This window comes from Dipodomys spectabilis, unplaced genomic scaffold (genome assembly GCF_019054845.1).
Source record: "Dipodomys spectabilis isolate Male_0828 unplaced genomic scaffold, ASM1905484v1 ptg000266l, whole genome shotgun sequence".
NCBI lineage: Eukaryota > Metazoa > Chordata > Mammalia > Rodentia > Heteromyidae > Dipodomys > Dipodomys spectabilis.
The window spans coordinates 2,268,977-2,291,825 of NW_024870943.1; the positions used below are offsets into that span (position 1 = coordinate 2,268,977).

Sequence of the window (22,849 nt, forward strand, 5' to 3'; positions counted from 1 at the left end):
TGGCTCCTTTCCTTGGAGTCTCAGCCCCAGGTCCCTGAGAGGGGTTCTGCTCCATACAAGATGGAGCATGCGTGGTCCCCGTGATCCTCCTCCCCCTCCTCCAGGCCACAGAAGGTTCTGGGTGTAAATCCTGCAGCTTGAGGTCAGATCCTGAGAGGGGATCCCCCTCCTGCCCCCCCTGGCCCTGCACGACCTTCCCTCCCCCCAGGGCCTGTGCTGGGGCCCCAGGGCTTTCCCCCTCCCCCAGGCACATTTCCCAACCCCATTAATCACAGGGGCGGCCCCGGGGAGGAGGAAGAGAGAACATGTCTTACCATAAAGAAGGAGGCGCGCCAGGTGCAGGCCCGAGGACCCGAGCACCCGGAGGTCATGAGGCTGGCGTTTGCCTGGATTCTTCTCTCTCTCCTGGCAGGTGAGTGACCTGGTACTTGTTCCTCCCCTCCTCCCCCCCCCCCCCCCCCCGGCAGTTCACCCTGCCATCCTGCCTCCCCTCATCCCCAGCTGTGGCCATACATGCAGCCCTCACCCCTCCCAGACCCTCCCTGCCGGCCCTCTGACCCTCCGCAATCCCTACCCCAGGGCATGGCCAGGCGGACACCCGTGCCATCGGCGCTGAGGAATGTCCCCGCCACTCACAGCCCTGGCAAGCCGGCCTCTTCCACCTCACCCGGCTCTTCTGCGGGGCCACCCTCATCAGGGAGCGATGGGTGCTGACAGCTGCCCACTGTCGTAAGCCGTGAGTTCCCTGCCTTGACCACAACGGGCAAGGGGCCGGGGGCCAGGCTGGGGGTCAGGGGCCGGGGGCTGGGGGGATCAGGGGGTCTTCTTATTACAGGAAGGACAGGACTGCGCAAGGCCAAGTCCCAACTCTTAGGATGAAATAGGGAGGAATTTCAGGAGCCTCCTCCATTCTAAAATCCCAGCGTTCCTACCAACCTGGTTCTAAGAATCTAAGAGTCAAAGCCTGTTCCTAAAAATCTTAGACTTGACCTCTAGAAATCCAGAGTCACCGGGCACCGGTGGCCCACAGCTGTCATCCCAGCTACTCAGGAGGCTGAGATCTGAGAAGCACAGTTCTAAACCAGCCCAGGCAGGGAAGTCTGTAAGGCTCTATCTCTAATGAACCAGCAAAAATCCCAAAGTGGAGCTGTGGCTCAAGTGGTAGAGCACCAGCCTTGAGTGAAAAAGCTCAGGGACAGTGCCCAGGCCCTGAGTTCAAGCCCTAAGACCCCCTCCCCACAAACATACACACACACACACACACACACACAAACACACACATGCACACTCTAGCTTTAGAAATCCAGAATCCTCCAGTGTTGGACCCACAGAATTCTAGAATCTTGGACTCTCTATCCCAGCCCCTGCCTGGTTGAGTGTGGCAGCATTGTGCCTGCCATGCGGTTTGTCGTAAGCCTAATAAGCCTCACCTAGTTCTTCCCTCCATGTGGCCAAAGGTGTTTTACGCAGCAGGTGGCAGTTGTAATGACTGCCATTCTAGAATGCTTTGCCTTGTGAGTGTTCTAGGCCCACAGAATAGAGACATTACGGTCCTGGAGGCTTTCACTCACTCACCCTAGCCTAGGAGACAGGATTCCTAGAATTCTAGAACCTGGAGCCTAGAAAATTCTAGAAGCCTATATTTACAAACGTGTCAAATCTGGGGAACTCAGTGTCCCAGAATTCTATCATTACAAGGTTTTCTAACCCCCAAAGCTTTAAGTCTTGACAGTTTTTTGGGAGTCCTAAACCATTTGAATCCTAGACTCATACATTTCTAAAACCATATTCTAGAGTGAGAACGTTCTACTCTTCTGCTTCCGGAAGAGCATAGAAGGCTAGGTTGTTGAAAGGCGTAGCTTTAATGCAGGAGATGCCATCCAGAGGAAGTACAGAAGGTTAGAACCTTCAAGCCCTAAAATGCCAAAACTCGAGCCTTTCAGAATTCTAGATGCATGGGTAGGTTAGGATCATAGAATTCTAGAACACTAAGATTTTGGGTGTTCTAGTAGGATTCTAGATTCAAAATGGTGCCAGAATCCCTCTTCTTTTTTTTGTTTTTGGTTTGGTTTATTTTGAGACAGGGTGATACTCTGTACCCCCAAGCTGGCCTCAAACTTGCAACCTTCCTGCCTCTACTTCTCAAGTGTGGAGACTATGGGTGCAGGAATCACCACATGTGACTTAGGAACCCCCAGCATCACCTCTGGATGAGCCATCTTTCCTTCAGGAATAAAGCATGCATGATGCTTCTGGATGCAGAATGGGAGTTTCCCATCATGCACTGCTCTGTGATGAACTCAAGCTTTGGTCTCAGTCTGAGAGAACTTTGTTTTCAACTTAGCCCCAAAGACAAGGTGGGAAAAGTAGAGATGTGGACGCGGGAGAGAGATTCAGAGGCAAGATGGAGGAGGAGGGGCTTAATTCCCTGCCCAGAGCAAATGGCCACCAGGGCATCAGAGAGGAGCAGAGCCCAGAGTCACATCTCAGACCCCTCACGCCCCGAGTCCTCTGCTATTAGCCTAGTGCCTAATGTCAGAGATCAGAAGCTGGGGATCGAGTAGACTTCCACAAGACACTCACCTCTCCAGAGCACAGATCTAGAGCAGAGCGCATGCGCTGGGACTTCAGCAAGTGAGCCTCAGGTTGGGTATCAGGAAGAAGTGCCGAAGGGATTGAAGGACGTGACAAATAGGAAAAGCCTGAGGCCACAGACGCACCCCAATGTGGGGATTTTCCATATCCTGTCCCCCTGTATGCACACACCCCAAAACACTGACAGCCACTCCCGTGGAAGCCACCAGACCTGTGGTGGCAGGAGGTGGGGTTGTTATGATGTGGAAGGTGGGGCCCCCAGGTGCCCACAAGGGACCTTCTCGGGTCACCACTGAGGCACCAGGTGGGCAGGGAGAAAGGTGGCTAGACGAGAAGGGGATACGGGCAGCAAAAAGCCAGTTTGGGGGGCCAGAGACCCAGAGAGGGGGTATGTGGTTTATGGAAGGTCACACAGCACCCTGAAAGACAGAAAAGGCCCGGAGCTGAGCAGGCCTCCCCCTCCCCTCCCCACACTGGCTTCCAGCTTGGCTTCTGCTGTCTCTCCCACAGGTTCCTGTGGGTCCGCCTCGGGGAGCACCACCTGTGGAAGTGGGAGGGCTCCGAGCAGCTCTTCAGAGCCACCGAGTTCTTCCCACATCCCGGGTTCAACAGCGACCTCAGAGCCAACGACCACAACAATGACATCATGCTGATCCGCCTGCCCCGGCCAGCACGGCTGGGCCCTGCCGTGCAGCCCCTGAATGTCAGCGAGACCTGCGTGGACCCTGGCGCCCAGTGCCTCATCTCAGGCTGGGGCGCCGTGTCCAGCCCCAAGGGTACGGCTCTGCCCGGGGTACTTCTCCCCCTCACCGTACAGGGCCGCTGCACTGATCCTCCCGCTCTTCATTTTCTCCTCTCTCCCACTCTCCCTCCCTCTCCGTTAATCAACTTCATCACACATCAGTGTCTTTCCTCAAGTCCACAATGCTCTAGATTTTAGTGTGCATCACTATCCTAATGAATTATTAAGGATGCAGGAAAAAATATTGCCAGGGGTGATGGCACATGCCTGTAATCCCAGCATTCAGGAGGCTGAAACAAGAGGATCCTGAGTTCCAGGGAAAGAAAGAGGTGGGGATTGGGGGGAGAAAGGGAGAGGGGAAGAGAGAGAGAATATGGGGAAACAAAAAGGTGACACTAAGCTGGACACCAGTGGCTCATGCCTGTCATCCTAGCTACTCAGGAGGCTGAGATCTGAGGATCATGGTTCAAAGCCAGCCCATGCAGGAAAGCCTGTGAGACTCTTATCTCCAATGAACCAGCAGAAAACCAGAAGTGGCACTGTGGCTCAAAGTGGTAGAGCACTAGCCTTGAGTGAAAAAGCTCAGGGACAGCGCCCAGGCCCTGAGTTCAAGCCCCAAGGCTGACAAAAAAAAGAAAGTGATAACGATGGTAAGACATGTTTGACTGGAAGACACATCCTGATTCCCGAGATGTTGCAAGGTAAACATACACACAACTTAGAACTGAAATAAAGTGTGCATCTCCTTCTCAGCCTTTAACATTAGGCATTCCAAATAACAGTATTAATTGCTATTAATAACAAATATTTCCAGTATTAGTTTACAAACTGTCTTGGACAAAAACAATCAGTCTGTATTTGTGGCTGGGGGTAAGCCAAACTTGGGAGACTTTATATTGAAAGCCAGCTCTCTGGGCTGATTTGAGAAGCTCAAAGCCCCTGGTAGGAGACGCACCTCATAGTAGCCGAACATGTTTCAGCACGCCAGTGCTCTGCAGTCCAGACTCACCACTGCAAAAACAAGAAACAAAACAACAAAAAAAGCAAAGGCCTCAAGACTGTACACCCTCATACCCAACCCTCCTGGGAATGTCCACAGAGGCTGTCCCTGGGACAAGGGTTCTCTGGCTCAAAGCAATTCACCCCACTGGCTGCGACCTGACAACCCACTTGCTCAGGGCCTACCAACTTCCCCTCCCCCCCCACCCCCGCCCATGCGACTGAGTTTGTGCCCCAGTGTTATAGTTATATCGATCCAAACGGGGTTCATCTGTAATCCTAGATTTCTCTGTTGGCCTGTGTGAGTTAAGACATTTGTCTTCTGGTTTCTGCATCTTGTGGCTTCTCTTCTCTCTCCTTCTGCCAGCTCCCCCTCCTCTAGCCATCTATTCTGTCTCCCCAGCCCCCACCCTCTTCTCTTTGGAAGTCCTAGGATTTGAACCCTGGGCCTCCAGCTTGCTTAGGCACCCCCAGACCTGGGCCTGTCTCTGCTCTCCATCTCTGAGTCTTAAGAAGCTGAGCACCCCTTCTCCCTGTGGAAGGCCTGCAGGGGGGCTGGGGCGGGGTGGGCATGGGGAGAGCTGGGCGGCTACTGACTGAGCTCTCCCCCGGCGGGCTTCCTCCCGAACAGTGCAGTACCCGCTCACGCTGCAGTGTGCCAACATCAGCATCCTGAACACCATGCTGTGCCACTGGGCGTATCCAGGCCACATCTCCGAGAGCATGCTCTGCGCCGGCTTGTGGGAGGGGGGCCGAGGCTCCTGCCAGGTGAGACTTCGCTGGGGGGGGGGGAGGAAGAAGAGGGGGAGGGAGGCAGAGGGGGGAAGCCCCGCCACTTGTCTGGGTCTTGGGGGGCCAGAGGGGGGAGCCCAGAGAGTCCTGGGACAAGACAGGGCTAGGAGGTCAGAATGCCAGGGCTGGGGAGATCCCCAAGCTTCTGCTCCTGGGCCTGAGGGGGGAGGGAGGCCTGGAACCTTTGTGACCCTGTCATTCTCACGAATAGTGTGGCTTAACGATTTCTCCACCCGACCCCCCCCCGCACCGCCCCACAGGGTGACTCTGGGGGCCCCCTGGTGTGTAATGGGACCCTGGCAGGTGTGGTGTCCGGGGGCTCAGAGCCCTGCTCCAGACCGCGGCGCCCCGCTGTCTACACCAGCGTGTGCCACTTCAGGGACTGGATTCAGAAAACCATAGAGGAAAACCAGTGAGCCCTCCTACCCAGGACCACCGGGAGAGCAAGGTGGGCGAGGGGTTGGGGGTCACCGCAGCCCCAAGCCTCAAAGGTGAACACCCTGGACCTACAACCAAGCTCTGGACGCGGACTCCGCCCCTCAGTCCCCGCCCCTCCAGGGAAGGCCACGCCCCAGCCACGCCTCCGGCAAGCGGCGGACAAGGCCACGCCCCTCGGCGCCCTGCAGATGAGACTCCGTCCCCTTTTGTCCCTGGCTCCCTGATATCACCGAGAGCAGGCCCCCATCACGAGGCTCCTCCCTCCAAGGAATAACGTTGCCCAATGGGACGACTTCTCCTCTAGACTCCGCCCATCCGGCCACACCTTCTCCACAGAGGCCTGACACTGTGGTGCCCAGCGGCACGGCAGCCACGCCCACAACGTTGGGTTCCGCCCCTCGCAGTCCTGCGCTGGGCGGGTCTGGGGTTTGAATCCTGGCGGGGAGGCCTGGGGGAGTCGGGGAGGGTATCAGTCCTCTGCGGACCTGTGCGTGACCAACAATAAACGCGGAGACCTGCTTCCTGGTGCTGTCGGTGTGGGATGCAGAGGTGGGAGGTGCAGGGCGAACGAGGGAAGCCCGTCCCCATCCCAGCCCCTCCTAAGCCGGGCCTGACGTCGCTCCACCAGCCGAGGGCAACCGGGCCCTCCCGCCGCCCCCAGGGGAAGGGGAAACCAGGTCACGGCGCCTCCCAAACCTGCCTTCCCACATCCCGCACCCCTCCGACCGAGGGTGGGCCAGGCTGTCCTCACCAGGCCCTGCAGGATCACCGGCCTTCCGATGCGGGTCGGTTACTGCGGCGCCCCCCACCCCCTCCTCGACCGCGCTCCCAGTCCCTCCTGGAGGGAAAACAAAACCAATTCGGCTTCAGTCCTCCTCCCTCAGACCCGGGGATCCAGACCCCAGTCCTCCTCCATATCCAGGAGTCCAGATTCCAGCCTCCTCCCTCAGACCCAGAGTCCAGACCTCAGCTTCCTCCATCAGACCTAGGGGTCCAAACTCTAATCCTCCTCCATCAGACCCAGGAGTCCCGACTCCAGTTCTCCTCCCTCAGGCCTGGGGTCCCAGCCCTAAGCCCCTCCTCTCCCTCACCTCAGGTGTCCGGAGATCTCAGTCCCTCCTCCCTCAAGGTTTGGGTCCAGCCCCTCCGCCCTTCCTCACGCAGGGTGCTCCCCGCGCCGGGCACCGTCTGGGGAGGAGGCGGGGTGGGGCGGGGACTCCCGGTTAAAAGGCTGGGAATCTTGTACCAGGTGGACAGAACGGAAGTACGAGGCCTCTGCCACTGAATCCGAATCAGTAGGTGACCCCGCCCCCCCGGATTCTGGAAGGTGAGGTGCAGAGGTGCTCAGACACTAGCCCGGGCCCCAGATCCCCTCTTCCACAGGGCCCAGACCCAGCCACGGGGTCCCCAGCTCCCTCCTCCCCAAGACGGAGGGATCCCAGGCGCCCCCCTCCCCCTTGGGATGCAGAACTGGATTCCTCTGCCCCACACTTAGATTTTAAAACAAACAACACACACAAAAAACCCCAAAAACCCTGGGATCCCTTCCTCTTCCCAGCCCCTCTGAGAAGCCACCATGCCCAGCCAAGCTCTGGTGTGGACCACTCTGCTCTTGCTGCTGGGAGGCCAGGCAGGTGAGGGGGACTGGGGGACCTTCAGGGGAGCGGGGGAGGGGGCGGCAGGCAGGCTGGGGGGGGGCAGCAGGCAGCTGGAGAGCCTCCCTGCCCCCCACTGGCTGACTTACCTGGTGAGGTATGAATGCAGGGGTCTGGAGCAGGGAACAAGAGAAGGGTTTGCCCGGGGATGTGGGTAGGGACATGGAACATGTAACTCAGGTGGGTTGGGTGGTACTGGGGTGGTGGTGGGGTGCTGTCCACCGGACCTGGTCCCCATATGTATGTGGAAACATGTATGATGACTCGTGCGCTGCACTCCTGTGTGTGTGTGTGTGTTTGTGTGAGGCTGCCGGAACCTCAGGTGTGATCCTGGCATGACAAAGCATGCAGAGACCCGGCTGTGTGTCCGTTTGAACCCACAGTGGTTTTCCTGGTCCTGGCACTGTGCATGCGTGAGGGTGGCGCCCCATCCCCCTCCCTCGTGCTGCAGGACGCTCCAGGGCCCAGGGCTCCAAGATACTGGAGGGTCAGGAGTGCAAGCCCCACTCCCAGCCGTGGCAGGCCGGTTTGTTCCAGGGCCAACGACTCATTTGCGGAGGGGTCCTGGTTGGCACCAACTGGGTCCTCACAGCCGCCCACTGCAAAAAAATGTGAGTGATGACCGGGCCCAGATTTGGGGGAGGGGGAGCAGGGGATGTTGAGAAAAGAAGACTGGAGGAGTTCTCAGAAGAGAAGGCAAGACCTCTGGGTCTGAGGGAGGAAGCATGACCCTTGGGTCTGAGGGAGGAAGGCTGGGCCTGGACCCTTGGGTCTGAGGGAGGAGGCTGGGTATGGACTCCTGGGTCTGAAGGAGAGGAACAGTTGACCGAGACACCTGCTCCGTCCCGAGCTCCCCTTCTCCTGCATTCCCAGGAAATACACAGTGCGCCTGGGAGACCACAGCTTACAGAGTAGAAACGAGGGAGAGCAGGAAATGTACGTGGCTCGCTCCATCCAGCACCCGTGCTACAACAACAGCAATCCCGAGGACCACAGCCATGACCTGATGCTGATCCGCCTTCGCAAGCAGGCCGACCTGGGGCCTACAGTGAAGCCTATCGACCTGGCGTATCACTGCACCCACCAGGGCCAGAAGTGCACCATCTCGGGCTGGGGTACAGTCACCAGCCCCCAAGGTAATGTATAGGCTTGGCTGTGGCTAGAAGAGAGCAGAGGAGCTAGTTGGTCCATTGGATCCAACACCATAGGCAAATCTCCTTCCTGCCCCGTTTCCTTAGGAGAAAGCAGAGAAGGAAAAGCGATGAGGCAGGGGGCATGTTGGAAATCTTAAAAGCTCCCAGGACAGAAAAGGAAAACTGTTAAGAAGGACCCAAAAAACTCAGCACCCCGAGCACTTTCTTGAATAGGGTCTCATGGAATCTTAACAGAATGAAGATAGATGGACTTTTTAGGGACTTGGGAAAAATAGGATCTTGTGTATCTTTTTTTTTCTCTCTCTTAAACCCCAGAAACCTAGCCTGATCCCCTCTTCCTTGTCACCCAGGGCTCCAATCCCTTCCTCACTCCTGACTCCCGGGACCCAGCTCCCCAGGTCCTTTTCACTTGGACTCTAGAGCTTGGAGATCCATTGAAAACTCAGAATCTAGCCCTTTACTCTGGCCTCACAGTAAAAGCAGTCTGGGGACTCGGCTCAGAAAGGCAATGAGGACTCTCCGTGCCCCTACCTGTCAGACTCCTATGGGCCAATGAGACAGGGTATTGCTATAGAAACAATCTGCTCATGGGTGAGGCGATCAAACCACAAATCTGAGCCAGCCAACAGCTCCCATGCAGCTGTGGATGTTCCCGAGAGAGGGGTAGACCCAGATGACACTGGAGGAGAACAGTTCAGGAGGGAAGGTAGACCCAGGTGAGACTGGAAGAAAAGAGATCTGTTGTCTTGCTTCTCCCCCACACAGAGAATTTTCCTGACACCCTCAACTGTGCCAACGTAGAAATCTTTTCCCAGAAGAAGTGCGAGGAAGCCTACCCAGGGAAGATCAATGATGGTATGGTTTGTGCGGGCAACAGCAACGGTGCCGACACATGCCAGGTAAGGAGAACCTTTGGGGCTCCTGCCCTGCACATCCAGGCTCCGGGCCGTGTGTGTGTGTGTGTGTGTGTGTGTGTGTGTGTGTGTGTGTGTAACTGGAGAGGTTATCTTTGTCCCTGCAGAGTGCGGACCAGGTTCCAAGAAAGGCAAACTCTCTCTCCCTGGAGGTTACAAAGCATTGAATGGCTGCCATCATTTTCTCAGAACGCAACCTAAGATGTGCAGAGGGAGACTAGGAAAGGATCTGAGGCCACAAGTTCCACAGCATTAGTTCCTGAGATTTTTTTTTTGGTAGACCCAAGCAGTAGCCAGGAAGGGAGTCATCATCATTTCTCTCTGGCTGGGGTCCCAAGGATGGGTCCCTTCTTCTGCCATTGGCTCCCTGGGGACAACACTGCTTTGCCTATTGGCCAGAAAAATGGCGCCACTGCTGACTTTGATGCCAAGCTTCAGGAAGTCTCCTCCCACCTCACCCCCACCCCTGGGGTTGTCACTGGTAGACATTCTCCTTCCTGTTGGCTGTGACCCTGTCAGGTGTCCTCCAGGCTTCCTCTACCCCTGGTCTCTTTCACAGAAGCTCTACCCTCATTGTTGGTCCATGAAGACTATGCTTTCTTCTTCCATTGGCCAAGAATGGGGTCATTCCCATCACTGACAACATCCTGGAAGCCAATGTCTTGATTTCTTCCATAGAGACAAGTTACTCCATAGAGACTGGCTCTCTCCTTTCCCCCCGCTTTTTATTTCTTCCTTCCTTCCTCTTTCCCTCCTCTCTCTCTCTCTCTCTCTGTCTTTCTTCTCTCCTCTCTTTTCTCTCCTTTCCCTTCTCTCTTCTTCCCTTTTCTCTCCTCCTCTCCCTTCCTTGTCCTCCCTTCCTCTCTCCTCCACACTGCTCTTTCTCCTGTATGGTAACTCAGATCAATAAAGGAAACATCAGCTCAGTGCCCTCCATCAATCCCCACTGCCCCCTCTTCGGATTGGACCCTGACAAATACACTCTCTTCCCTCATTGGTCAGGATTTTCTCCACAGCTCTTAGACATCATGTGTGCATCCAGACATCCCAAGTACACTGGAAGCCCTGCCTTCTCTCTCCTGATTGGTCTCTGGAAACAATGCTCTTGTCCTCATTGGCTACAGGAGACCAATCACATTAAATAGGCTCACATTAAATGCCTGCTGCTGCTTTGTAAGGGAAATCCCTCTCTCTTTCCACCCAGGGCGATTCTGGGGGCCCTCTGGTGTGTGGTGGTGTGCTCCAGGGTATCACATCCTGGGGCTCAGACCCCTGTGGGCGGCCCGAGAGACCTGGCGTCTACACCAACCTCTGCCGCTACCATGATTGGATGAAGAAAACCATGGGTAACAGAGACTGATCTTAGGGGGACCCTTGGATGCCCCCAATAAAGTCTCAGCCCTGGCTCACTCCTTGCCTATCTGTGTTTGGACCCTGCAGGGGGGATGGGAGGTGAGGAGGCTGGTAGGTTTGAGTAGATCTGAGCACACTAAGAGCCACTCCCCTTTGTTCAGGAAGGATTTGAGGGAGTGGGGTGGGGGGAGTTTTTTGAGTACCCAGAAGTCAATCTGGGAAAGATGCCAACCCTGGAGCTTGAACTCTGGACCATGAACTTAAGGCCTTGCATTCTTTTCTGTTTTTTTCAGTCCTGGGGCTTGAACTCTGGGCCTGAGCACTGTGCCTCAGCTCTTTAGCTCAAGGCAGTGCTCTACCACTTGAGCCACAGTGCCACTTCTTGTTTTCTGATGGTTAATTGGAAATAAAAGTCTCACAGACTTTTCTGCCTAGGCTGGCTTAGAACCATGATACTCAGATCTCAGCCTCCTGAGTAGCTAGGATTACATTCATGAACCACCAGCACCTGGCAGGCTTTGCATTCTTGATTGCTTTTTTTCTCTTAATGCTGGTGCGCTACCACTTGAGCCAAAGCTCCACTTCTAGCTTTTTGCTGGCTAATTGAAGATAAGAATCTCTCAGATTTACCCACCTGAGCTGTATTTGAATTGGGATCCCCAGATCTCAGGATCTTGAATAAGTAGGGTCACAGGCATGAGCCACTGACATCCAGCTTGGAAAAGATAGTCTTGAAATGATTGTTTTCTGAGCAGCTGAAGTGTGGAATGGGGAAGATCCTGCCCCAACTTATCCTTCCCCTTTTCCTACCGTGAGACAGAATCTCACTGTGTAGCCCAGGCCGGCTTGAAACTTGCCCTCCTCCCACCTCCATCTCCTGAATGCTGGGATTATAACAAACAGCACCATGCCCCACTACTCCCCTGTTTCCAGTGGCGTGTATACCTAGGAATACGGAAATACCACGAAGAGTTTAAGCAGCCACAAATGGATACCCGTGAATCTACCGATGGGTTAAAAAAACAAAATACTTTGAGAGCCCCCCATGTGTCCAGAAATCTTTTTTCCCAGTTTAGAGCTGTCTGGATGGGTCTGCCATGGTTGGGGGGCGGAGAGGGGGGAGAATTACTGGCTCCAAATTGAAGTGAGGAGAGTTCTCACCCCAGAACTTAACACATTTTATGTTGTAGTCAGTAGTTATTATAAAGATACGAATACTCACTCTCAGAATTTCCCAGGTTACATTCTTAGAAAAGCGAATGTACTTGTTTCATTTTATTTTTTAATAAAAGAGAATCTGATTTATCTGGGCTCATCTGTCCTCCTTCAGCACATCATGAATCACTAATTGGCTGAAGCCTTGTTATGTGACCAGTCTCACCCAATCAGTGGCTATTTGGTCTGTGGGTCTCTAATTGGTTAATTATTTCACTGATATCCTGTCATGTAACTGGACCCATCCAATCCGCAGCTATTTGCCATCCTGTGATAGGAAACAGGCTGTCTATAAATCTTGCATAAGGCTTGTGGGTAAGCCAGATGCCTTGCACACATCACTCTCCAATTCTATTGGTCCAGCTTGAACTGAGCCCGCCCCTTTGGATTCACCATTGTTGGTCCAGAGAAAGCTTGGCCTGGGTCATCCCTCCATCACGGTGGGTGGGTGAACTGGGAGAACTATGACTGACAGTTTCACCAGACCCACAGCAGATGATAGAGCATCTCCCAGAATAGAAGTGGGATACTGTTCTTGAAGGAAGAGGGAAGGGAACCCAGGCACTCTGAAACAATGGGTTTCAGAATGCACAAGCTGAGTCAGGCGGGGTTGGAGTCACTGTGTCCGGGATCCCTCTGGGCAGGGCACAGCTGGCGGGATCGTCAGGTGCCAATCCTCACATGTGAATGTGAGCTGCTTGCATGACTCACCCAACCAAGGTTCAGTAGGTAGGTCGTAGGTCTGAGGGTGAGGATTGCAGGTGAGACTTGGCAACAGGGGCTGGCATTCACCCCCAGAGAGCTGTGATTTGGGGCGATGTGGAGGTATGAAACATGAATGGGACCCAGTGTGTTTAGAAAGAGGTGGGTGGGGAGGGAACAGACATATTTCTTTCTCAGGTATGTGCCAAAGCCTGGTGAAACTACAGGCTTTTTTTTTCTGGTTGTGGGGCTTGAACTCTGGGCCTGGGCACTGTCCCTTAGCTCTTCTAGCTCTCTACCACTTGAGCCACAGCACCACTTCTGGCTTTTTCTGCTTATGTGGTGCTGAGGAATTGAACTCGGTGCTTCATGCATACAAGGCAAGCATTCTGCCACTGAGCCACCTTCCCATCCCCCAAACTACAGGCTTTTGAGTCCCCAGCATTCAAATTTGAATGGACTGGTTCTCTTTAGTTCTGTGACTTTGCTCAAATCATCAAACCTATACCCCTTTCCTCTCCCTCTCCTCCTCCTCTTCTTCTTCTTCCTCTTCTTCCCCTTCTCCTTCTCTTCCTCCTTCTTATTCTTTCTTTTCTTTCTCTCTTCTTTCTCTCTCCCTTTCTGGTACTACTGGTGTTTGAACCCAGGGCTTATACTTGCTGGCATGCAACTTGAACCACACATCTATTTCTTTTGCTTTAGGTTATCTCTCAGATAGGGTCTCATGCTTTTGCCCAGGCCAACATTGGACTTAATCCTCCTCCATCCAAAAAATCTGGGTACACAGGTGTACACCATCCATACCCAGGATGATCTAACTTCTCTTAAACTTTAATTCATAAAACAAAACCGAGCATCCTCACTTGGGCTGAACCTGAGGAAGAACAGGGAAGTAAGTCTGGGAAGCTCCTGCTGTCCCACCCTGTGGGTAGATAAAGATAGAAGCTGCTTCCTGCTCTGGATGGTGGAGTCAGGGAGCTGATGCTAAATCAGCATCTGGCACTTGCCCGTTAATTTTTTTTTCCATCCATCTTTCACATAGTTCCCCCCAGTGCCCTGAAGAAGTAGGCTTTTCTCCTCACTTTAGAGAAATGTGATAAGACTGTCTCACAGCGTACTTGAGAGGCCACGTTCTTTCTGTCACACCCCAAGACGGAATGGCTCAGGCGACGCGAGGCAAGATTCAGTCATAAAGTGGTGGGTCTGTGGGTGCTAGCTGCTGTACACTAGTATTTATTTAAGTGCCTCCTGTGTTTCTGGTCTGGGCTGGGTACTAGATACATATCCTCTGCTCATGAAGACCAAGATCTAGCAACAAAGCAAGATTAAATAATTAGGGCTATGGCTTTCAGAATGACAGATATGTAACACACATCTAGCAATTTTGGAATGATAAACAGGGCTCTCAATGACACAGCCCTTTCTTTTCTAAGAGATCCCTGACAAGGCAGAGGACTGAGGTGTGAGGGAACCCAATGCTGATGATCAGGGATGGAGTAAACAAGTCTTGCTGAAATTCGTCTTTGTCAGGAAAGAAACACAGATGACTGGGTCCTGGAGCTGTGAGATCCCATGGCCTGACCATGCTCCTCCCCCACCCCCCTCTCTCTGCATGATCTGGTAACCCAAACCAGGAAGGTGAACATTCCTCAAGGCCAGGATCCTGCTCAGGATCTAGCAGCATCAGGGATCCAAGTTCCAGGATCTGATTTTTGGATGGAATGGCAGTAAAGATCTCAAGTCTAGAGATTGGCTGGAGTGAAGTTAGCAGGGTGTCCATGCTCATGTGGGGTGAGCTAGCAGGTTTGATGTTAGATTAGGTTGATACAAAAGCACCTAATTGTGTGTAGAGCTGAGGAAAGGAAGAAGGACTTGGGGGCGAGGGCTAGGGTAAAGGTGAAGATGGAACTTGAGGCAGGAACTGGAAGGAGACAGGTGAGTCTGGAGTCAGCGTTAGGCTGACATCAGATCACTGGTGGGGTCAGGGAAGATGTCAACACAGGCATCCTGGAATATGGCACACACTAAAATCTGAGTTGCACGTCAAGCAGGTTTGGGATAGTCTATGGTGATAACTTTTAGTTGAGGTCCAGTTTTTAGTGTGTGTTGATATTTGGAGTTATGAACTCTGTCAAGGTGCAGGTTCTGAGTTTACATATGAATCAGGGTGTTAAAAATGAAGCCGAGGGCTGGGAAGGTGGCTTAGTGGTAGAGTGCTTGCCTTGCATGCATGAGGTCCTGAGTTCGATTCCTCAGCACCACATAAGCAGAAAAAGCTGGAAGTGGTTCTATGGCTCCAGTGGTAGAGCACTAGCCTGGAGCTGAAGAGCTGAGGGACAGTGCCTAGGCCCTGAGTTCAGGCCCCACAACCAACCAAAAGAGAGAGAGAGAGAGAGAGAGAGAGAGAGAAGCAGGATTGGGGGTTAAGGCTGGTACGGTTTGGTTGTGTCAAGATTACACTTGAAAGCCAGGCTCTGGTGGCTCATGCCTAGATACCCAGGAGGCTGAGATCTGTTTGATCACAGTTCAAAGTCAGCCTTGGCAGGGGAAGTCCGTGAGTCTCTTATCTCCAATTAACCACCAGAAAACCAGAAGTGGTGCTAGAGCTTCAAATGGTAGAGCACTAACATTGAGTGAAAAAAGCTCAGGACAGCACCCAGGCCCTGAGTTCAAGCCCAACAACCTACAGCACTGCCAGCCATCCAGCAAGGGATGTCCAAGGCCTGAACTTCTGACCACCTTGCCCAGCACCCTGCCAGAAACACCAGGTGCTGATATTTCAGAGATAAACCTAAGGGCAGTAGGATTTAGAAAGGTGAGAACACACACCAAATAATAGTAAGCAGGTGTAGTAGCCACACAAGTGCCACGTTTCCATAGGAATGCCAGGAGTAAAATCAAGGCTCAAAGATCAGCAGGATCTAGCTTGTATAAGCCTCCACTGGCTGCTCAGGAGACCCATCCCCTTTTGGGGGGGAGGTATAGACCACCCCCCTCCCATAGTAGAATCTAGGCCTGAGCCTCTGACCCTCCTATGATTTTGCTCCAGCCCTTCAAAGCCCAGAAACGTAGTCCTTTGTCTGAGTGGGTCACAGGGAGGAGATAACGTGGGCCTAGAATGTGCGGGGGTGAACATCTGGGCATGGCCTGCCTGGCCTGGGAGGAGGGCGGAGAGAGCTGCACAGTATCTGTGGCTGCGGCAGCCTCAGGGACGCGAGATAACCCAAAGCCCAGCACAGGAGGAAGGAGTTAGAGTGGGCCCCACCCACGCCCCAGGGCACTGGGACGGGGGCGGGCTGGTATAAGACAGCGCTCTGCCAAGGGCCGGCATGCTGGGCTCCCAGCTCAGGCCCTGGCCGACATCAGATCAGACACAGCTAGGTATGAAGGGACCTCACCTACTGGCTATGCGCAGGGTGGGTGGGTGGGGCCTAAAATCTCTGGACCCCAGGCATGAAGGCTGGAGGATGTCTCACAGGAAAGAAACTGAGGCTCCAGACATGTAGATACTCAGGCAGGGCAGAGGGGGAGCCGGGGAGACAGGGGCTTAGACTCTAGGATCTGAGGGTAGAGGCTGGGTCTGGACCCCTGGGTGTGAAGGATATGGGCTGGGATCTGGACCTCTGGGTCTGAGGGAGGCGGCTGGGATCTGTACCTCTGTGTTTTAGGGAAGAGCCTGGGCCTAGGCCCCTGGGTCTAAGGGAAGAAGCTGGGTCTGGGCTTCCCCAGGTACAGAGGACATCCCCATAGAACTCTTGCTTTCTTCCTCTCCATCCTCAGCTCCAGAAGCAGCAGCTGGTCCTCTTGAGGTGGACAGAGAGGCGGAGGGCACCATGGCTAGGTCCTCTTTCCTTTTCCTGCTGGCTCTGTCATTATCCTTAGCCCTGGGGACCACTGGAAAAGAAGGTGAGGGTTTTCCCTGGGTCACCATGGATAGCCCCCTTGGAGTCCTCGCATCTGAGCACCTTCCTCCAGACCAGCTCCTTTCCCTGCCAGGCTGGACCGGGTGTCCCCATAGTGCCCCAGGTCCCTACTGGCTGTCCGTACTCAGTGTCTGTCCATCGCTCTTGGTGGCCATCTGTGGGCGATCTGTCCTCTGGTGGCCGCCGAGCTCCCCTCCCGTCTCTCCGCCTGTCTCCAGCGCAGCCTGCTCCTCTCCCCCCATCTCTGCCTCTCTCTACCTCCATGCTGGTTACCCACAGTGCCTCCGTGTGTCCACACAGATCAGGGCAACAAGAGCGGAGATCGGATCATCGACGGCTACCCCTGCGAGAAAGGCTCGCATCCCTGGCAGGTGGCCCTGCTCCGAGGGGACCAGCTCCACTGCGGGGGAGTGCTGGTCCATGAGCGCTGGGTGCTCACCGCTGCCCACTGCAAGATGAGGTAGGCAGGGCAGAGCTGGCCCCTTGCGCCCACTCGCTTCCTGGCTTCCTGGGGCTGTTTCTGAGTCTTCCCTCTCTGGGTGTCTGTCTTCTGTCTCTGGATTTCTGTTCAGTCTCTCTCTCTCTCTCTCTCTGTCCACCACTCTCTGTCTCTGTGTCTTTCTCTCTCTGGATTTCTGTCTCTCTCTGTCCTGGTCTCTACCCCCACCCCCCCCCCACTCCCCCCACCCCCCACCCCCCCACCCCACCCCCCGCTCTGGCTCTCAGACCAGTCTCTGTGTCTCTCCTGCTCCCAGTCAGTACACTGTGCAGCTTGGCAGTGACCAGATCGGTGACAACAACGCTCAGAAGATCAAGGCCACCAAGTCAGTGCGCCACCCTGGCTACTCCACGAAGACGCATGCTAACGACCTCATGCTAATCCTGCTGAATAAGCGCGTCAGGATGTCAGGCAAAGTGAAGAAAGCCAACCTGCCCAACGGCTGCGAGCCTCCTGGGACCTCCTGTACTGTCTCTGGGTGGGGCACCACCACCAGCCCCGATGGTGAGGCCTGCGGCGGGGAGCCAGGGGCTGCTCCTCCGTCAGACCTGGGGGTGCAGGCCCAGCCTCCTCCTTCAGACCCAGGGGTCCAGGCCCAGCCTTCTCCTTTAGACTCAGGGGTCCAGGCCCCAGCCTCTTCCCTCAAACCCAGAGGTCCAGGCCCAGCCTCCTCCCTCAGACACAGGGGTCCAGGCCCAGCCTCCTCCCTCAGACCCAGGGATCCAGGCCCAGCCTCCTCCCTCAGTCCTAGAACACTGGCCTCCATTCCCTCTAGCACTCAGCCCCCTTCCTGACCCCAGCACCAGACCTCTAACTGACAGCTCTCCCCCTCCCCCCCACCCCAGCCACCTTCCCCAAGAACCTCATGTGCTCTGATGTCAAGCTCATCTCGGCTCAGGACTGCAAGAAGGTTTACAAGGACCTCCTCGGCAAAACCATGCTGTGTGCTGGCATCCCAGACTCCAAAACCAACACCTGCAACGTGAGCACCCCTCCCTCCCCAGCCCCCCGGACCCCGAATGTCTCTTCTTAGCATCCAGTATAGTATCAGGCACCCAATCTACTCTGGCCTTCCACTGGGCTCGGCCTCTTGAGTTTTCCCTACTTCTTTTTTTCCGCTTGTCAGGAGCGGTAGCCTATTCAGGGGTTGGAGAGACCTAGAGGTGGCTGGAGGGCTTCATGGGGCTGAGATAGACCGGGCAGGTGGTTCAAGAACTCCATGTTTGAGATAACTGATCATCTAAGCAATTATTTTTGTTTTGTTTTGTGTCATTTTTTTTTTTTTGAGACCAACTCTGTATTTAACCCAGATTGGCTTGGATTTACTGTGTAGTCCCAGGCTGGTCTTGAACTCTCCAACCTCCTGCTTCTGCCTCCCAAGTGCAGGGATTAGAACATGTACCACCATTTCTAAACACAGATTTCTTTTAAATGCACACACACACACACACACACACACACACACACACACACACACACAAATGCACAGTGAGCTGACTATCACAGCTTTAAATAAAACATGAGTCCGTCTTACTGAATTTTCCTTTCTGCCCCTGGCATCGATATAAAGCTGTTTTACTATAGGATTTGCAGCTGGGCGTAATGGCTCATGCCTATAATCTTGACAACTCTGGAGGCTGAGGTCTGTAGGATCACAGATGGAATCCAGTCCCCGAAAAAAATACTCACAAACACCTATTCAAGCAATAAAAAAGCTGGACACAGTAGCACACGACCATCATCCCTATAACACAGAAAACATAAATAGGAGGATCATGGTGCAGGTCCACTTGGGCAAAAAGTGAGAACATAAATATCAAAGCAAACAGGGCTGGAGGCTTGGTTCAAATGGTAGAGCACCTGCCTAACAAGTGCAAAGTCCTAAGTTCAAACTCGAGTACTGCTAACAACAACAAAATTGTGATTAGTAAGATTTTGTTTGTTTGTTTAATGTATAGGCCTCACTTGCCTGACTACTAGTCTTGGTTTTGAGGCTACAACTACCCTCTTCCTCCTCCCCTCTTAACCCTTCTATCATAATTACCCATCCATGTTTGGACAATGTCTCTCTCTCACTCTCCCCCCACATCTCTCTGCCAAATCCCATTTCATTCCTCTTCTTTGTTGCTGACCCCTGTTTGGCCAGCTGTCCTCTCTCTCCCCATCAATCCTCCCATGTCTCCCTACTCTTAGATCTGAGGGAAGGTGTGTTAGGGATGGAGGAATAGGAGAGAGAAGTCTGGCCTAGAGAAGCAGCCTTCCCCCCCTCTCCTGGTGAGGGCCAGCTTCATGCATGTACAAGGTCTCAGTGAGTGAGTCTTGAGTTGACCAGGTCTTGTGCTTGAATGAATGCTCTCCTGTTATGTTCTGGAATCCTCAGTGATATTTGTTTGTTTGTTTGTTTTGGCGGTCATGGGGCCTGAACTCTGGGCCTGGGCGCTGTCCCTCAGCTCTTCAGCTTAAGGCTAGCGCTCTACCACTTGAGCCACAGCGCCACTTCCGGCTTTTTTCTTTTTGCTTATGTGTTGCTGAGGAATCGAACCCAGGGCTCTGGCATGCAAGGCAAGCGCTCTACCACTGAGCCACCTTCCCAGCCCATCCTCAGTGATATTTGGACAGGAAGCCAAGCATTGCCATTCTGCTCTGAGTCCTGCAGATGATGTGAGAGCTCAAGCCCCGGGTTTCCAAGGATGCCTGCTCCCCCTTCCCATCCAAAGGAGCAGGGAAGAAAAAGGAGCCCCTTCTCTCACAGCACAGAGGACAGCAGCCAATGGGCTTTGTCTGAACATAACTGATACTTGGCTCCCCGGAAGTCCCACCCCACCCCCTCCAACTGGTTCCACTGGTCAAGGCTCAAGCCAATGTCTTCAACGAACCCAGTGTGTCCATTTCATGACAGTAGCCCCTTTCTGCTTTCTCATTGGTTCCCAGAAACAATGGGTCTTTCTCATTGGCCAAGGTGTTCTGGTAGACCCAAGACTGATTAAGGTGGGGCGGGGAGGTTAAGACAGAGGACTTGGCTCTGAGGCCAAAGCTAATCTTACGCTCTGTTTCCCGCAGGGTGACTCGGGGGGACCGCTGGTGTGCAATGACACCGTGCAAGGTATAGTGTCCTGGGGAACCTTTCCCTGCGGACAGCCCAACGACCCGGGGGTCTATACCCAAGTTTGCAAGTACACCAAGTGGATAAACCAAGTAATATCAAGACGTCGCTGACAGTCAAGCGAAGCCAAGCAACCGTGTACCACCAAGAGAAAAATCCACGGAAATCGTGGTGTTGATGAACAAGTCACATGCAGCCTCACTTTTCTTCAAAGATACTTTCAAAGCTCAAAACACACCATGTCTATAAACCAGTCCAAAAAAAAAAATGGTCAAGGATGGAAATCCAAATGGAAAAAAGCATCACTGCGGTGGTGGACATTGTAGGGAGAAGATGGCTGTCAATGTGGACAGTTGTCACTGGAACGGACAAACACACAGATGGCTTCCGCCAAGTAATTTTAATTCCACAGAGTAATAAAAAAAATTCTTTTTCAAAAGTTGAGTGAGGTTTCAATTAATCACCACTGGGCTGTAACAAAGAGGAGAAAGGCTGGAGATGGCTTAAGTAGTCGCTCGCTCGCTCGGTGTCTGCAGGGTTGTCAGAAAGAATTGTTAGTATCGTGGAAATGTGAAACCCAGAAAAAAAATACATGCAATCTTAGCCATGCAAAATGGTCCCAGCCCCCCACTCAGACCCAGGAGGTCAGGTCCCAGTCCTCCTCCCTCAGACTCAGGAGTCCAGACCCCAGCCTCCTCCCTCAGACCCAAGGGTCCAGGACCAATCCTTCTCCCTCCGACCCAAGATTCCAGGCCCCAGCCTCCTCCCTCAGACGCAGGGGTCCAGGCCTAGCCTCCTCTCTGACACTCAGGGGTCCAGACCCTAGCATCCTCCCTCTGACCCAGGGGTCCAGGCCCTATCCTCCTTTCTCAGACCCACGAGTCCAGGCTTCATCCTCTTTCCTCAAACCCAGGAGTCCATGCCTAGTCCCTCCTCAGACCGCAGGCCTCCTCCCTCAGACTCACAAGTCCGAGCCAACCTCTTCCCTTAGACCCAAGAATCCAGCCCCAGCCCTCCTCCCTCAGACATGGGAGTCCAGGTCCCATCCTTTTTTTCACTGGCTTGTGTCACATGTCAGGGGCATTAACAGCTTTGGCCATCTCCCCTCTTGGAGGTCCATCAACATTTCCTTTCCTACAAGCACCCCACACCACCACCACCACCCGCCAAACTACACATAAATAATGACACCACAGGCAGATGGAGCCTGCGTGTGCCTGTCTCCCTGCCCCTGTGTGCCGGGAGGCCCGCAGGCAGGGTGTGACCTGACACCCCAGCTGAATTCACCGGAAACGAACTTCAGCAATCTTTGGGGAGGCAACTTGTAATCGTTGGAGGCAGTAGCTGCAGGAACCCAGCTTCATGAATCCAAGACACACTCCTCACACCTCCAAACTATCCTCCCTCCCTCTCTGACTCTGTGTCTGTGTCTGTCTGTCTCCCTCTGACTGTTTCTGTTTCTCTCTGTGTGTCTCTGTCTTTCTCAGTCTCCCTCTGGCTCTATATCTGTCTGTTTGCATCTGTCTGTGTGTCCCGCTCTCTGTTTCCGTCTGTCTCTCTCTCTGTCTCCCTCTGACTCTGTCTCTTGTCTGTCTGTCTGTCACCCTCTGACTCTATATCTGTCTGTTTGCATCTGTATCTGTGTGTCCCCCTCTCTCTGTCTCTGTCTGCCTGTCTGTCTGTCTGTCTGTCTCACTCTGACTCTGTGTCTGTCTCTTTCTGTCTCTGTCTCTATCTGTCTGTCTCTCTGTGTCTGTCACCCTCTGACTCTGTATCTGTCTGTTTGCATCTGTTTCTATGTGTCCTTCTCTCTGTGTGTGTCTGTCTGTCATTCTGTCTGTAGGTCTGTCTCTGTTGCTAGGGATGGAACCTGGAGTCGCATACATGATAAGCACCAGCTTAACCACTGAACCATTACCCATCAGGCAGCTCTCATTTGGTTTTATTTTTTTGGTTTTGCATCTTGATACCGGCTCTTGCTACATAGCCTAGTCTGATCTCAAAACTCCAGATCCTTCTTTCTCAGCCTCCAGAGTGCTGGGATTGCAGGTGTATGCCACTGCGCCCTGATGATTGGCCACTCCCGCTACATTCCTTCCCTATCTCCATTCATCTTTAAAATGAAATGCTGAGCACCTACGCTTCCAGTTACGATAAAGATTAAGCCTGTGTATAGAAAGTGCTGGAAACTCGTCCACGACAGAAGCATTTGATGAGTATTGGTTTTTATTGTGACTTCTGATTTTTTTTCCTGCTTATACTCTCACTAAGAAATCTTATGGGTTTTTTTTTTGGGGGGGGGGTCGATGTACATTATGGGGTTTGAACTCTTGGCCTTGGGGTTGGGCTGGCATGACCGCCCTCATTGGAAGTGGAGTTCCAATTCAGGTTCCTCCACTTCCTATGTGCTTGACCTTGAGCAATTAAGTTCCCTTCTGCGGAATGCAGAGGTGGGCAGGAGAAGGCTGTGTGTCACCAGTTGGTCAACATTTCCCAAGCTTCCTCTGAGCCAGGGCCTGTGCACGTACTGCAGGCTCGGCAGGGAGGCAGCCCCACGGCCTGCCCTCCAAGAGCTGGAGGTCCAGTGGGGGACACAAGGCCTCCAATCCAGATGGCCCCAGTCCAGGGTGACTGGAAGAAGGCACCTGCTGTGGGCACTCACGTGAGAAATTGACTAACCTTCCACAGCAGGTGCACACTGGGTGGTGATCTGGGAAAGCTGCGTGGAAGAGGTGACGCTCGCCTAGACTGGAAGGGCAAGTGGT

The 22,849-nt window shown here is 53.7% G+C and overlaps 3 protein-coding genes across 3 annotated transcripts; all 3 read left to right on the plus strand.

Annotated features, from left to right (window-relative positions):
• The first annotated feature begins 369 nt into the window (after nt 1-369).
• Klk9 (kallikrein related peptidase 9) lies at nt 370-5,544 on the plus strand. The gene is made up of 5 exons (XM_042700091.1): nt 370-412; nt 580-736; nt 3,106-3,371; nt 4,968-5,104; nt 5,389-5,544. The coding sequence occupies exons 1-5, from the start codon at nt 370-372 to the stop codon at nt 5,542-5,544; spliced, it is 759 nt and encodes a 252-aa protein (XP_042556025.1).
• Nucleotides 5,545-7,556: 2,012 nt separating this feature from the next.
• On the plus strand, nt 7,557-10,649 carry Klk8 (kallikrein related peptidase 8). Its single transcript, XM_042700173.1, is given in 5 exon segments — nt 7,557-7,634; nt 7,636-7,832; nt 8,095-8,357; nt 9,141-9,274; nt 10,494-10,649. Coding segments are annotated over 5 exon segments (828 nt in total).
• Nucleotides 10,650-16,392: 5,743 nt separating this feature from the next.
• Klk7 (kallikrein related peptidase 7) lies at nt 16,393-20,208 on the plus strand. Its single transcript, XM_042700180.1, has 5 exons — nt 16,393-16,465; nt 16,783-16,942; nt 17,238-17,485; nt 17,827-17,963; nt 20,042-20,208. The coding sequence occupies exons 1-5, from the start codon at nt 16,393-16,395 to the stop codon at nt 20,195-20,197; spliced, it is 774 nt and encodes a 257-aa protein (XP_042556114.1). The 3' UTR covers nt 20,198-20,208.
• The last annotated feature ends 2,641 nt before the right edge of the window (nt 20,209-22,849 follow it).

What these genes read in the sequence shown, in the direction of transcription:
- Klk7 (XM_042700180.1), top strand. Translation starts at nt 16,393, where the DNA reads ATGGCTAGGTCCTCTTTCCTTTTCCTGCTGGCTCTGTCATTATCCTTA. An exon ending in GGGGACCACTGGAAAAGAAG is followed by an intron (nt 16,466 to 16,782) that starts GTGAGGGTTTTC and finishes GTGTCCACACAG; the next exon opens with ATCAGGGCAACAAGAGCGGA. An exon ending in GCTGCCCACTGCAAGATGAG is followed by an intron (nt 16,943 to 17,237) that starts GTAGGCAGGGCA and finishes TCCTGCTCCCAG; the next exon opens with TCAGTACACTGTGCAGCTTG.
- Klk9 (XM_042700091.1), top strand. Translation starts at nt 370, where the DNA reads ATGAGGCTGGCGTTTGCCTGGATTCTTCTCTCTCTCCTGGCAG. An exon ending in TCTTCTCTCTCTCCTGGCAG is followed by an intron (nt 413 to 579) that starts GTGAGTGACCTG and finishes TCCCTACCCCAG; the next exon opens with GGCATGGCCAGGCGGACACC. An exon ending in GCTGCCCACTGTCGTAAGCC is followed by an intron (nt 737 to 3,105) that starts GTGAGTTCCCTG and finishes TCTCTCCCACAG; the next exon opens with GTTCCTGTGGGTCCGCCTCG.